The 12,155-nt window shown below is 38.4% G+C and overlaps 1 protein-coding gene across 1 annotated transcript; it reads right to left on the bottom strand.

Annotated features, from left to right (window-relative positions):
* Positions 1 to 573: 573 nt before the first annotated feature.
* Positions 574 to 11,875, bottom strand: NUP50 (nucleoporin 50kDa). Its single transcript, XM_010022490.1, has 7 exons — positions 11,803 to 11,875; positions 10,591 to 10,674; positions 7,604 to 7,805; positions 5,666 to 6,325; positions 4,329 to 4,407; positions 3,144 to 3,262; positions 574 to 981 (listed from the first exon to the last, which is right to left on the bottom strand). The coding sequence occupies exons 1-7, from the start codon at positions 11,869 to 11,871 to the stop codon at positions 779 to 781; spliced, it is 1,416 nt and encodes a 471-aa protein (XP_010020792.1). The 5' UTR covers positions 11,872 to 11,875; the 3' UTR covers positions 574 to 778.
* Between the last annotated feature and the right edge of the window lie 280 nt (positions 11,876 to 12,155).

Raw genomic sequence — 12,155 nt, 5'->3', positions numbered from 1 at the left:
GGACCAAAATGGAAGTGCAACCCTTTGCCTCAACTTGTCACGAGTCAGGGAATGCCAGCTGTGGTTGTGGTCCAAGATAAACAATCTTCCAGTTGTCTGCTTGTGCTATTGCACATCATTAGCTTGTTGCTACAGTAAGAACGGAACTGACAGTTCTTCTCTAAGAAACACTACTGTCAACAAGACTATGCAAGCAAGTTTTCTTTTAAATAGCTGGAGATGCTGTCTCAGAGTCTCAAAAGCACACAAGTCTGTAAAACACAGTACAATATATAGCATTGTTGTTGTACATTGTTGTCACAGAGCTTGAAAACTTAGTCTCACCAGAATACTACAGACCAGTTAAAATTAAAAATCTGGAGGCTAGAAACAGTTTCAACAGTAACACTTCAACATCCTCCCTTCTGAGGAGAGGCAGGTGTTGCATTGCACCACAGTCTGTGAGGAAGCTGGGGTACCACATTTTTGTACTCTGATTTCAGTCCATTCAGTCAAATTGACCGGTGTTAGAAAAACAGGCTTCAATTTAAATCAGTGTGCTTTATCCAGAAGAGGTCCGGCATTTAGATACTGAAAAAGGAGGGAGCACAGTCCAACACTTGAGTTCTATTAAAGCTTTTATTATCTGGTTTAGCTTTTCCTCACATAATTTTTCTAGAATACCTAAAACGGTTCTTAATATCAGAGTAAAGAATTAAGTGTTCAAGTGAACTCATGGAAGAAAAAAAGAGCAGCAGCAGTTTGGCAATAATTCCTCACATCTCTGACTACAACTTATTTAAGCCTCCTTTTTCTCCAGTAAGATTTTGTGCAACTCATCTGCATCCTCACTTGTTTTCACCCTTATTAACATGGTGACAGGAACAGCTGGGTTCTTCTCATCAATTGGTGGGTTAGGAACACAAACTATAAGAACGTTGTTTTTCCCAGTTCTTGTACATGGCATCTTAGGTGGAATTAGAACATTCAACAGTATGTTTCCTGCGTATGAGGGAGAAAAATATAATTAGCAATTTTTCAGCTTTTACTGCAAGACAGTGTTAGTATACTTACTAAATAGGGACTTAAGTTTATGCTTGGAAGGAAGGCAATTCACAAATATCAGGTATACTCATCTTACTCTTCCCTAAGCATTGCTCATGGCCACTCTTCTCACAGATTTCTTTCCTCATGAGGAATGAGGAAATGTCTGAAAATACTGTGCCCTCCTTTTTTAAAGGGTGGACTCGGAAGAATATCAAGTGATAGTAGGGACACACAGGAAAAAGGGAAGGGGACAAGGGAGAAGCAGTAAAGGAGGAATCTGGTCACAGTGCTTAGTTGATGCTTATGCAAGTTACTCATTCTGACCATCACACAGAGCTCATAAGCAGAAGCAAGAAGTTAGCTTTAACACACAGACATGTTAATCTAAAATTGGACAAACTATGGTAGAATAAGTACTTTATATCATCAAATCGTACAACACGTCTGATGTGGTCTACCACCAGGTTACTAACAGCAGCTCTACATCAACTTGTTAAATTACGTAGTGAGTTTGAGAGCTTCAGTATTAGTGGTCTATTAAAACAGTTGCAAACAAACTCAAATCTGCTTCCACAGAAGATGCACACAGTATGTAAACCTGGTAAATAGTTCAGAACACGGTAGTAGTGTTTAGGGGAAAGTCAGTCTTCGCCTTCCTTTGCAGTTGTTTTTCAACACAGTGAGATTTTAGGAAAGGTTTACAGCACTGTGTGAAGATAGCAAAAAGGAAAGTGTGCATCACTATGACTGCATCAGCTTCCAGAAACCAGTGCTTGAAAAGACCAAGCTGAAATGTTTTAAGTGTATGAGCTGAGGAAAAAAGGAAAGATTTCCTAATACAGCACCTCAAATGAAGGCAGAGGGAATGTAAACTAACGTCATGGAAATAATTAGCATCAGCTGAGTGAAAAACCAACACTTGTGTTACAGACTAGGTAGGTAACTTGGAGAAATCAAATTTTCACCTGCTGTATTCAACACATTCAAATGCCCAGGGAAATGCTGAAAGCACTGATAAATGTAATGCATCTGCCTTCAGTATTACTGCTGTGAACTGCTCTTTGCTGGCAAATCTTGTCTCCACTGAAAGAGTTAATGACTTAAAAGTGACTAACACAGGAGTCTCAATCTCACCAGACCCCTGCAGTGACTTCAGAGACTTGCTGGTGTGCATTGTAAATTGAAAGTGAGGCAAGATCTACCCATGGCCTGCAGTGCGGCATGGCTTTAGTCCTGAGGTCTACTATAAGCACCATGTTTTTTCTGTTTTATGGAAATTTTCAAGTGCACGTGAACCCTACATGCAAGTGTGTTGTAATCAGGTACTGAAGTACAGCAAGATTTCTCCACAGTGATTATCAAATCATTGATTTTGCACAGTGTGAGTGTGTAAACACTCAACATCACACTTGAAAAAAACCTGTAACATGTCAAGTCCCCTTAACTTCTAAAAGCAAAAAAATGGTTGGGGTTTCTTCCTCTTTAATTAGCTGCATATGTTAACATTAATCTCAAAAGATACTCTGAGGAACTATCACACTATGGGTTACTCCACCATTTGTGATCCAGCTGAAGTTAGCTGAAACACAGTTCAACAGTTGGACTTCACCATGCAGTAAGAGCAATGCATATAGCAAAATCCTGCATGCCTGACCTATTAAATGCCCCCCTTTACCACCAGGTACAGTGTCACATCTGCCCACATGCCCAACGATTTACATATTCAGGATGAATAGCAGGCAAATGACAGCTGGTCTGAACCTTAGCACAAACTTTTTTCCTCTTCATTCTTACCCCGATTACATGTAACTTGGGACTCTTAAGTCACACTTCAAGCCACTCAAGTCAGGGATGGAGAAAAGTTATTAAAAAAGGGGGTGGGAAGGAACACTCAAACATACACCATAACCTTTTGCTTCCTCATATTACTTCATGTGCACTATTTTCTAATACTCATTAGAGGCATCCAATTGCTTGTTCAATACTTGAAATGACTAAAAGAAGAAAAAGTAGGAAGGTTTTCACTAATGGAGTCTATTAAGCTGTTTAACAAAAAAATCCTAATGCTAGACAGGGAATTTCACATCAAGACTTGCTACTAGAAGAAACTGACTTACCTAAATTGGTATCTGCTCGGACCAGCAGTTGAGTTTTTTCATTTCCTGCTGGTTTTAAATGTAACGTTCCTACACCTTTTTCTTTAAATTCGTTATCCTTTTTGTAAAACAGTTTGCACCTGTACAAAAAAAAAACAAACCACACCACCTTTTTTGTGCAAATATGCAGAATACAAAGATATCTCCCAAATATACACACACATACATGTATAAATCTGACTCCCAGAAGTCAATAGTGTAGCAATAATCAAGAGCCAATATGCTGCGAGTAGCATCTCTGTTCCACTTGACCTTATTTCAAGTGCTAACAGATAGTACTTCCAGTTCAGAAAGAGGAAGTTGATTGTTTCTTTCAGTAGTGAAATGAAAAACACATTACTTTCAGGGAAAAGTAGATGCACAGCAACCTGTACTCAGGGTCTGTAAGGAGTAATAACTGCAGGCTACTGTTTAAAAACACTGATTACAAAACCCTAAGAACTTGCTGTATTACTCTGAAGTTATTATAGGACTTTTATGGAAAATTTAAAAACATTTTGGAAGTGAAACTAACAAATCTAACGCCATTCTTCACAAATGAGCATGTACTTTCAGATAAAGCAGGAATTTGTAGAAGGACAAATTCTGTGCTAACTGTGAAGCAGATAAGCAGTTACTTGGACTTCTGAACATGCTTTGAAAACCTGCTTCTAGTACAGCTAGTCTCATTTTGAACTTAAAAGTGCAACTTGTTCAGTCCTTCATACAACAATCAGCATTTTCTGATGAAAGAGTCTTATTTCAGGCTATGCAAATAACTGAGCACCTGACTGATTTTTCAGAAGTACAGTACAACATTTCTGTGGTTCAAGCCCTACAATTTAGACATACAAAACCTGATGAACGCAGAAACATCTTCATTTGTAAAACGCTGATGGCAAGCAGAACACAAACTATCTACTAGTCCTGTGTCCAAGCTACACAACTGTTTCAGTAAGATCTGACACATTTTTGTCTGTATTAAATTTTTTACAAGTGGACCATCATATTCTATATGGCTTCCTAACAAGCTTTATTAACAAAGAAGTCAAGAACGTATATATCATTAACTGCACACTGCAGTGTGAAGAACAACAATATACAGGTATATGAGTTTTATTCTCCAAGTTATAATTCTATTCACTATTCCAACTTAAAGTCACTTACTTCTTTGAGTAGAAAGCATCATCCTCTTTTATTTCATTAACAATAACTTTTGGTGGCTCTTCTTCCTCCTCTTCTCCTCCTTTAATTAAAAAAAAAAAGTTAATATTGTGAGCATATAATATGAAAGTATTTTTGGCACTGTGTTAGACCTAGCTTATGCATGCTATATTTGACATACACCTGTGGCCTGTCAGCGACTGCCAAAATATGCTCAGGTCAATGTGGGCTCTGAAGCAGCTACAGTTGTACTTTATTTTCATTCAGCCACACACCTCAAGCAACTTTATGCTCATCCTCAGTTTAAATGGCATGCAAATACCCAGCCCCCACCAATCAATCAATCAAACCCAAAAACATAAAGCTTAACAAGTCCAACGTAAGTCAAAACCTTCTGCCAGGGGAAAAACAGTTATAAAATTTCAACGAATAGTCTCTACAAGTGGGTCCAAGTAAAACATAATAAATGCTTCCAAGCAGCCAGGTTTAACTTGGGATAAAGGAATTGCCGGAATAATAGGCAAGAAACTGGCAGGATTATGTCTTTCCAGTCCCCCAGCTGCTAGGATTTCTATCAGTTTACTGTACCCAGATGAGGTAAAGAGTAAATCTGTCAAGTAGTATGTAAGGTTATTTGCCTTACAGTCTATTAAGCAAGATGTACGAACTGTTCTATATCTTACCCATTTTACTGAGGGGATATCTTGATAAACCTACTGGGAAAAGCAGCAGGATTGAAACAAGCTCAAAGAGGAACATACCAGTTGCTTTAAAATCTCATAATTTCAAGTCTTGTATTCAGCTAAAGAATTATATTCTATTACAGAAAGTACAAATCTGACTTTTTTAGAAGGGCATGTAGTAATAGGACAAGGAGGAATGGTTTAAACTGAAAGAGGGGAGATCTAGATCAGACATTAGGAAGAAATTCTTCACTGTGAGGGTGGTGAGACACTGGCACAGGTTGCCCAGAGAAGCTGTGGCTGCCCCATCCCTGGCAGTGTTCAAGGCCAGGCTGGACGGGGCTTGGAGCAACCTGGTCTAGTGGAAGGTGTCCCTGCCCATAGCAGGGGGGTTTGAACAACACGATATTTAAGGTCCCTTCTGACCCAAACCATGCTATGATTCTGTGATACAGGTTTTGAAAACTATTTACTTCTAGTATTACTTAAACAGTAGGCAAGGCTGAGATATTTCCAGATTGGCAGCACAGTTTTGTACCTTCAAATTCAAACCAATTACAGTCTAGTTCAACTTAGAATTATCTCATCTTTGCAGTATTCTTAAGTCACATATATTCACAGCTTACCGTGAAAATCATACTTTCAAATAGAATTTACCTTTGTCATCACTATTGCCACTTTCTGTCTGAGCTTCCAATACATTGGTGGATACTGCAGTGACAGACTTAGCCTGGTTTACATCTTTTCCAAACAAACCTGAATTCCCAGGAGAAAATGAGAAACTACTAAGCGTTCCTGAACCAAGGGAACCTAAAACAGAACTGTCGACACTCTTGCCAAAATTAAACGAGACTGTTGATGTAGCTCCTAACGATGGGTCTTTTCTTTCTGATACAGCTTCAGGTTTTTTGTCTGAGGTATCCTCAGTTTTGTTGTTAAACAAAAACGTTGATCCTTGCTGTAGCTTTGAATTCCCAAATGCAGAAACAGACTGAGAGCCAGGTGTCTTGTTGCCTTCATTTTCAGAGCCACTATCGCTACTGCTCCCATGTTGCTGTTCAATATTTGCTAAATACTTCTCATAGTCTCTAAAGATGGGTGTCAGGTCACACAGTGGGTTTGTGTTTACATGCTTAACTATCCAGTCACGCACGGAACAGTTTAAACCTGCTAACTGTTTGTGGTAAACACCAGAGCTACAAACTTTACTCTGAGCATAGCCAGATGAGGATGGTTGATTGCCACCATTAGCTTTTGGGCTTGCAGCCTTTTTCTCAGTAAATGCAGTAGTCGTGGGACCATTTGACATTGTGGATCCTATCAGAAGGAAAAACAAGGGTTAGAACATTTTTTTCCATGGAAAGCGAAGTTCTCATAAAAGCCTAACTAACGTATTCGGTACTTCTTTATCAAGTCACTCATTCTTGCTCAGTTATGTACCTCTTCTGGATGACAAGACTATGTACCAGGTATTGCTCTACAAATAAACAATGCTGTGAAACAGACCTAAGCTCACCAAGTTTAGAAAAGGTAGTTCAGGGCTAGACAAAGTAGATGGAGCACATAGGTTTCCAAAGAAATCTTGTACAGAATAACATTAAAAAAATACAAGTTTAGTATTTCACCAAAATCTCCAGAATATTAATTCAAGCTTTACCAAGCTCTACCAGTCATTAAAACAGAATATTCCCTTATCTCTTGCTACTTTTGCTTTATAAAACTCTGAACACATTAGCCCGTGATTTTGCACATTTTCAAGTGGTTTCTATATAAAAACCATAATAAGCAAATTAAGAAAATCCTCATTAAAGTTTCTCCTAATTTAGTTGAGCTCACTGAAATTTCATTTACTCTAAACTTCAAACTCTACCATTTCTATTGTGTGGCATGCTTAACTCTGAAACACCGTGGCACGTTTAACATTTCTGCATCTCTGACACAAAGGGATACAACTAATATTCTTCGGAGACTACCAAAGCATGACACTAGAGCCAGACTTGCCAAAATATTTCAAATATCTTAATATGTAACAGATAAAATTCTAGTAATACTGATTGCAGTATAAGCTGTACAGGTTATATTGCAAGGTTGTATCTTAAAAGCTTAAGGTTTTAGCTATACAGCATAAATTTACCAAGAACTGCAAAAAATACAGAAACAAGACCTTAAAAAAAACCCAAAACAATCACACAAAGAAACTGTCCTACTAAATGGATATTTTCCATTAGATATTTTTTTTTTTAATTGAATTCAGAGAATTGGGACAATTATTTAAGTGGAACATATTATCAGCTCTCTTATACTATTTGGAGATCGTCTTATGCCAATGTCTTCCAGTCCCATTAGTGCCTATAAAGCTTTTGCCTCCGGTATTAGAACAAATACAAATTTAGTTTCCACCTCTTAAAATTGCATGCATTTTATAACTTGTCCCTCCAGCAGTCTTTAAGAAAACTTACAAAGAGGAATAAAGTCTCAAAACCTTATAACAGAACTACAGGGTTGTTTTACTTTGTTTTTTTCACTATTAAAATAACCCTGCAGATTATATGGGTGAATTTGTTGATAAAAGATATATGCTTATTCAAAACTTACCAAATGCTGATTGTGTTTGTGTTTCGGAACTGGTCTTTAAACTGCTGAAAGAAGGAGTGCTAGTGACACTACTGCTTCCATTAGACAGCCCTTCTAAAGGCTTTATTCCTGCACCATTACCAAATCCGCTGAAGCCACCTCCTCCTTTTCCAGAAGGCAATATAAAGCCTTTAAACCCTTTAAAAGCTCCTCCGCTTTCAGACTAGTGAAAGAAAAAAAATACAGAAGACAGACTGTTATATACATCTTCTCCACCAAGATCCTATGCCCATTTGATATTCCATTTATTATTACCCTGGTGCAGTGTGTCATTTAGGTGCATTATTCCATGTCAGCCATGTAAGCACAGTTAACAGCTTCCCTGTGACCCATATTGCTACTATTTTTAAAGGACTCAGATGTATGGTATGAAAATAAACCAGATCTAGGAAGTGGATACATAAAAGTTACTCAGAGCAGCGGATGTGTTTGACTACCTATTTAGGCATTCATAGCATCTTGTTTTCTTTAAATAATTGCACAGCAATATAATTGCAGGCTTATTTTCAGGATCTTATAGTATTTACAACTGCAATTTGAGTCCAACACTTCAACCCACTCATCAAAACCAGCATACTTTGTAGTCATCTATGTAACATTTGTGATTTACCCAAAATACTCTAATGTGACTGATGGGAGAAGCAAAGACAGACTGTAGTTGACAACGTATGTATGCTTTCTGCAGCCTTTTCATGACCTAGTTCTGAAAACTCTTTATAACCAGATGATTTTGGGGCATAGTTTCTTACATGTTTTTAAAAGATAAGAGTGTGATTAAGACATAAATAAGCATTGCCACTTTTACATACTACACATAATGTCATCTGAGGTAATGAGCACATGCTACTGGAAGTGAACTTCTGATGTCTCTGAAAAGGATCAGAGGAAAAGGAGAATTGTTCCCGAGTTTCATCTGCTTTTGCTACTGAAGAAATAGCAAGCCTTACCCACTTTAGGTTCTATTCCAGTATCTGGCCTTCTGGGCATGGGCTTTTTGCTTTACTTTGTGCTTTTATTTTTTCCAGTGCAGTCCTCTGTTTCTCGCTTCTAGCTAGCTATTTTTACTTTGTGTCTCTCTGATCAGTCCTACCTATATTTCTCTCCAGATGTGCAAGTTAAACTGCAGTCTTTTTCTCTGCAGCGTTCTGCTTACTCCACTTAGGAACATCAATAAGGTTCAAGCTTACCTTTCTGTAAAAGTTTCACTGGTTTCTTATGCAACCTCAGCTGTATGCCATCTCTTCCGCTTTTTAGACTTTACCCAGCCTATTGTCCTGGTTTCAGCTGAGGTAATTTTCTTCCCTCTTTTTGCTATTTCCTCTTTTATTATTACATTTTATTTTAATTATTCAGCTGTTGTCATTTCAACCCACAGGTTTTACCTTCTCCCCTCCTCCCCTCAATTCTCCTTCCCTTGCCACTGTGTGGGGAAAGCCAGCAGCTGTGTGGTACTTAGTTGCCATCTGGGCTTACAACCACAACACATCCTGGCTCTTCCAGCTTTGATCTCTAACTGCTGACTCCCAGCCTCCTGACTATTTCTTCGACAATCATCTGGTCAACTATCTCAGCCAGTTGTTTCTCCCATTCCATTTGCCCCATTTCTTGCATCACCTCTTCCCAGTACAATCCTTTCATAAACTGCATCCTCTACCACATTAGTGGCTATAAATAGTATAGGCAGAAGTGGGATAAGACAGCTTCCTCATTTACATTGCCTGGACAACACAAGGGAAATCAAAAGCACTGGAAAAAACTATCTAGCCCCTAACTGTACCTAGTCCCATTAAATCCAAAAGCAATTTAAGTTACAGGTAAAGTTTCTGTCCTATTTGTAACATGGTGCATACCTTGTTCAAAGAATGTTTCACAGAACGATAAGACTGGGGGCTGGAGCACCTCCCATATGAAGACAGGCTGAGAAAGTTGGGGCTGCTTAGCCTGCAGAAGAGAAGCTGCATGGAGACCTCATAGCAGCCTTCCAGTGTCTGAAGGGGGCCTACAAGGATGCTGGAGGGGGACTTCTTCATCAGGGACTGTAGCAACAGGACAAGCTCTAATGGCTTTAAACTTAAACAGGGGAAGTTCAGGTTAGATGTAAGGAAGAAGTTCTTTCCTGTGATGGTGCTGAGGCACTGGAATAGGTTGCCCAAAGAAGTGGTAAATGCTCCATCCCTGACAGTGTTCAAGCCCAGGGGTTGAGTTGGTTTAGGGTGAGGTGTCCCTGCCCATGGCAGGGGGGTTGGAGCTATATAATCTTAAGGTCCTTTCCAACCCAAACCATTCTGTGATTCTATATATACCTCAAAGCATCTGTCAGGGATTTTGGAAGGACTACAATTTAGTTGGGCTGGGTTAATGCTTTCACAGGGACTAAACCTGTAACTAAGACCAACTTCCTTTCAATTCTCTATTCGTTACTGCAAAGAAGTAGGTGGCACTAAAACTCTTCACATGGGGGGGGCAGGGAGGAGAAGTTCCAACATTCTTAACAAAACACATGTTTTTTATTCTCACAACAGCTTCATATTTTGGCTTTTATTTATTTAGCTTCTGAGGCATCCCCCAGCCCTCAAGTATGGATTAACTAGTAACTTTCCATTTCTAGGCTTCCATCTCTGCAAAGAATGAACTGGAACAGTTCGAATGCTATTTTATCCATATGTAGGTGATACTGTGTCTAAAACACTCTGCATTTATACTTCAAAAATACGCATTTCTCTTCACCCAGTCTAATACTAGTATTACTCATTTTTCCTTCTAGCTTTATTCTATGTAACAGTAAGCAAAAGCTAATTTCCATGTATGAGCTGACTAGTTGCATACACTTTCCAAATGACAGCTTTATACAGTATTACTACAAGCCCAAATAAGTAAAAACCTGAGCACAGATACCATATTTTGCAACTGAGTCAAGCTACAACACTAATGCTCAGTGACTACATTACCTCTGATCCAACATTTCGTCGCTTTGCTTTTTTAATAGCTCTGTTCTTCAGGACTTCTTCGCTAGCTACTGAGAATGTTCCCACCTTTAAGAGGAAGTTACGAAATCATTAGCGAAATTCTCTGAATGCATGAAGTCATCACTGTCCAAGGAGATGGCTGAGATCAGTTTTTAAACCCAACTGTAACATTGCTCCCTAACAAATAAGGGAAGAAGTAAAGAAAACCCAACACACCCAGAAAATACAGCACTGTGATTAGCTTGCCAGCTACTTGGGCATTAGTTGATACTTTCAAAACTCTGCCTTTATTGCTCTGCATTACACTTCCCTCCATGCAATCTCAATTTTATTACAGCAAATAGTTCAAGATTTATTTTTTTTCTCAAGCAAAGCTGTAAGATATCTTTGCTGAAGGTAATCTGTCAGTACTGCACTGCTACTATCTTCAGTTTGGAGAAAGTACATCGAGATGTATGCTGTAAGTCAATTTCCTGCAGTCCACTGTAGTTCAAGTATTAGCAAAGGCAGATAATGACTAATTACTTATCACCCTGTAATAAATGAGGAAATTAAGTTTTCTTATATTCAAATTTCTGGAAGAGTACCATCAGTTTTCTTTCTCACATTTTACAGGCTTAAACGTTTCATACTTCTAGTAGCACAGTTTGTTTAGAGATAATACATCAGCCGTAAGTAAGTAAGAGACATTAAATGTGAAAATCTCTTTTCTACAGTCAGATGAAACATATCATTTGACTGCTTAAATCCCCTGGCTATGTAGCTAAGCACTCAAAATAGATTTCTGAAATTAACTATTACTGACCTTTAAAAAAAATACATGAGACATGAAGAATATTTATCTCAAGAAATCAAAACCACTTTTACTGACTTAGTAAGCACTTATCACACATCTGAAGAGTTCAAAGCATTATCCATTTTAACAAGCCTGGGGTTCCCTTTAGAAATGTAAAGTTCCTTTCCCCGGCTGCTGATGTCATTCGAACTGTTAAAAGCTGCTTTGCCATGTGGTCTGCATATAATGGAAGCTTTACAGGAGAAAAATAAAAAATAGTCACTTCTATAAAATCATCTTTAACTGCTACACTTTTAACCAATTTTACTGGATTTCACCCATAAGATAAATAGCACATGTAAAATAACTACCCTACTACCTGCAGGGGTGGCGTGGGGGGAGTCTAATCTACCTCTTACCTCCTCAGCTTCATCCTCCTGATCCCAGTTTCTGTCCGTCAGTTCCTTCTCTGCAATTCTTTTTGCCATTTTTCCACACCTGTGTGGAAAAAAATAAATGCATAGAATCAACTTCAGAGAAATTAAACGGAAAGCAACAGTGATCTCCAAATCATTTTAACTGGAACAAATAATGGGAATTCGAGTTGATACAGAAGTAGGTCAAAGTTGGAATGGCACTTGAAAACCAAGTGTTTCTAACAACTGTTGTGTCAACAACAAGAAATGGCACTCGAGATTAAAGTTGTGGTGATAAACTATATTTAATCTTAAGTTTAAGCAACAACACAAACATGCAGTTAAATTACAGGATA

The sequence above is a fragment of the Nestor notabilis genome, unplaced genomic scaffold, assembly GCF_000696875.1.
Source record: "Nestor notabilis isolate BGI_N333 unplaced genomic scaffold, ASM69687v1 scaffold28769, whole genome shotgun sequence".
Classification (NCBI taxonomy): Eukaryota; Metazoa; Chordata; class Aves; order Psittaciformes; family Psittacidae; genus Nestor; species Nestor notabilis.
This window is presented reverse-complemented; position numbering and strand designations above follow the sequence as displayed.

Coding starts and splice junctions, on each gene's coding strand:
- NUP50 (XM_010022490.1), bottom strand. CDS start 11,871: ATGGCAAAAAGAATTGCAGAGAAGGAACTGACGGACAGAAACTGGGAT. Junction 4,408..5,665: donor TGGCAATAGTGATGACAAAG/GTAAATTCTATT, acceptor TTTTAATTAAAG/GAGGAGAAGAGGAGGAAGAA. Junction 982..3,143: donor CCGAGCAGATACCAATTTAG/GTAAGTCAGTTT, acceptor CCTCATACGCAG/GAAACATACTGTTGAATGTT.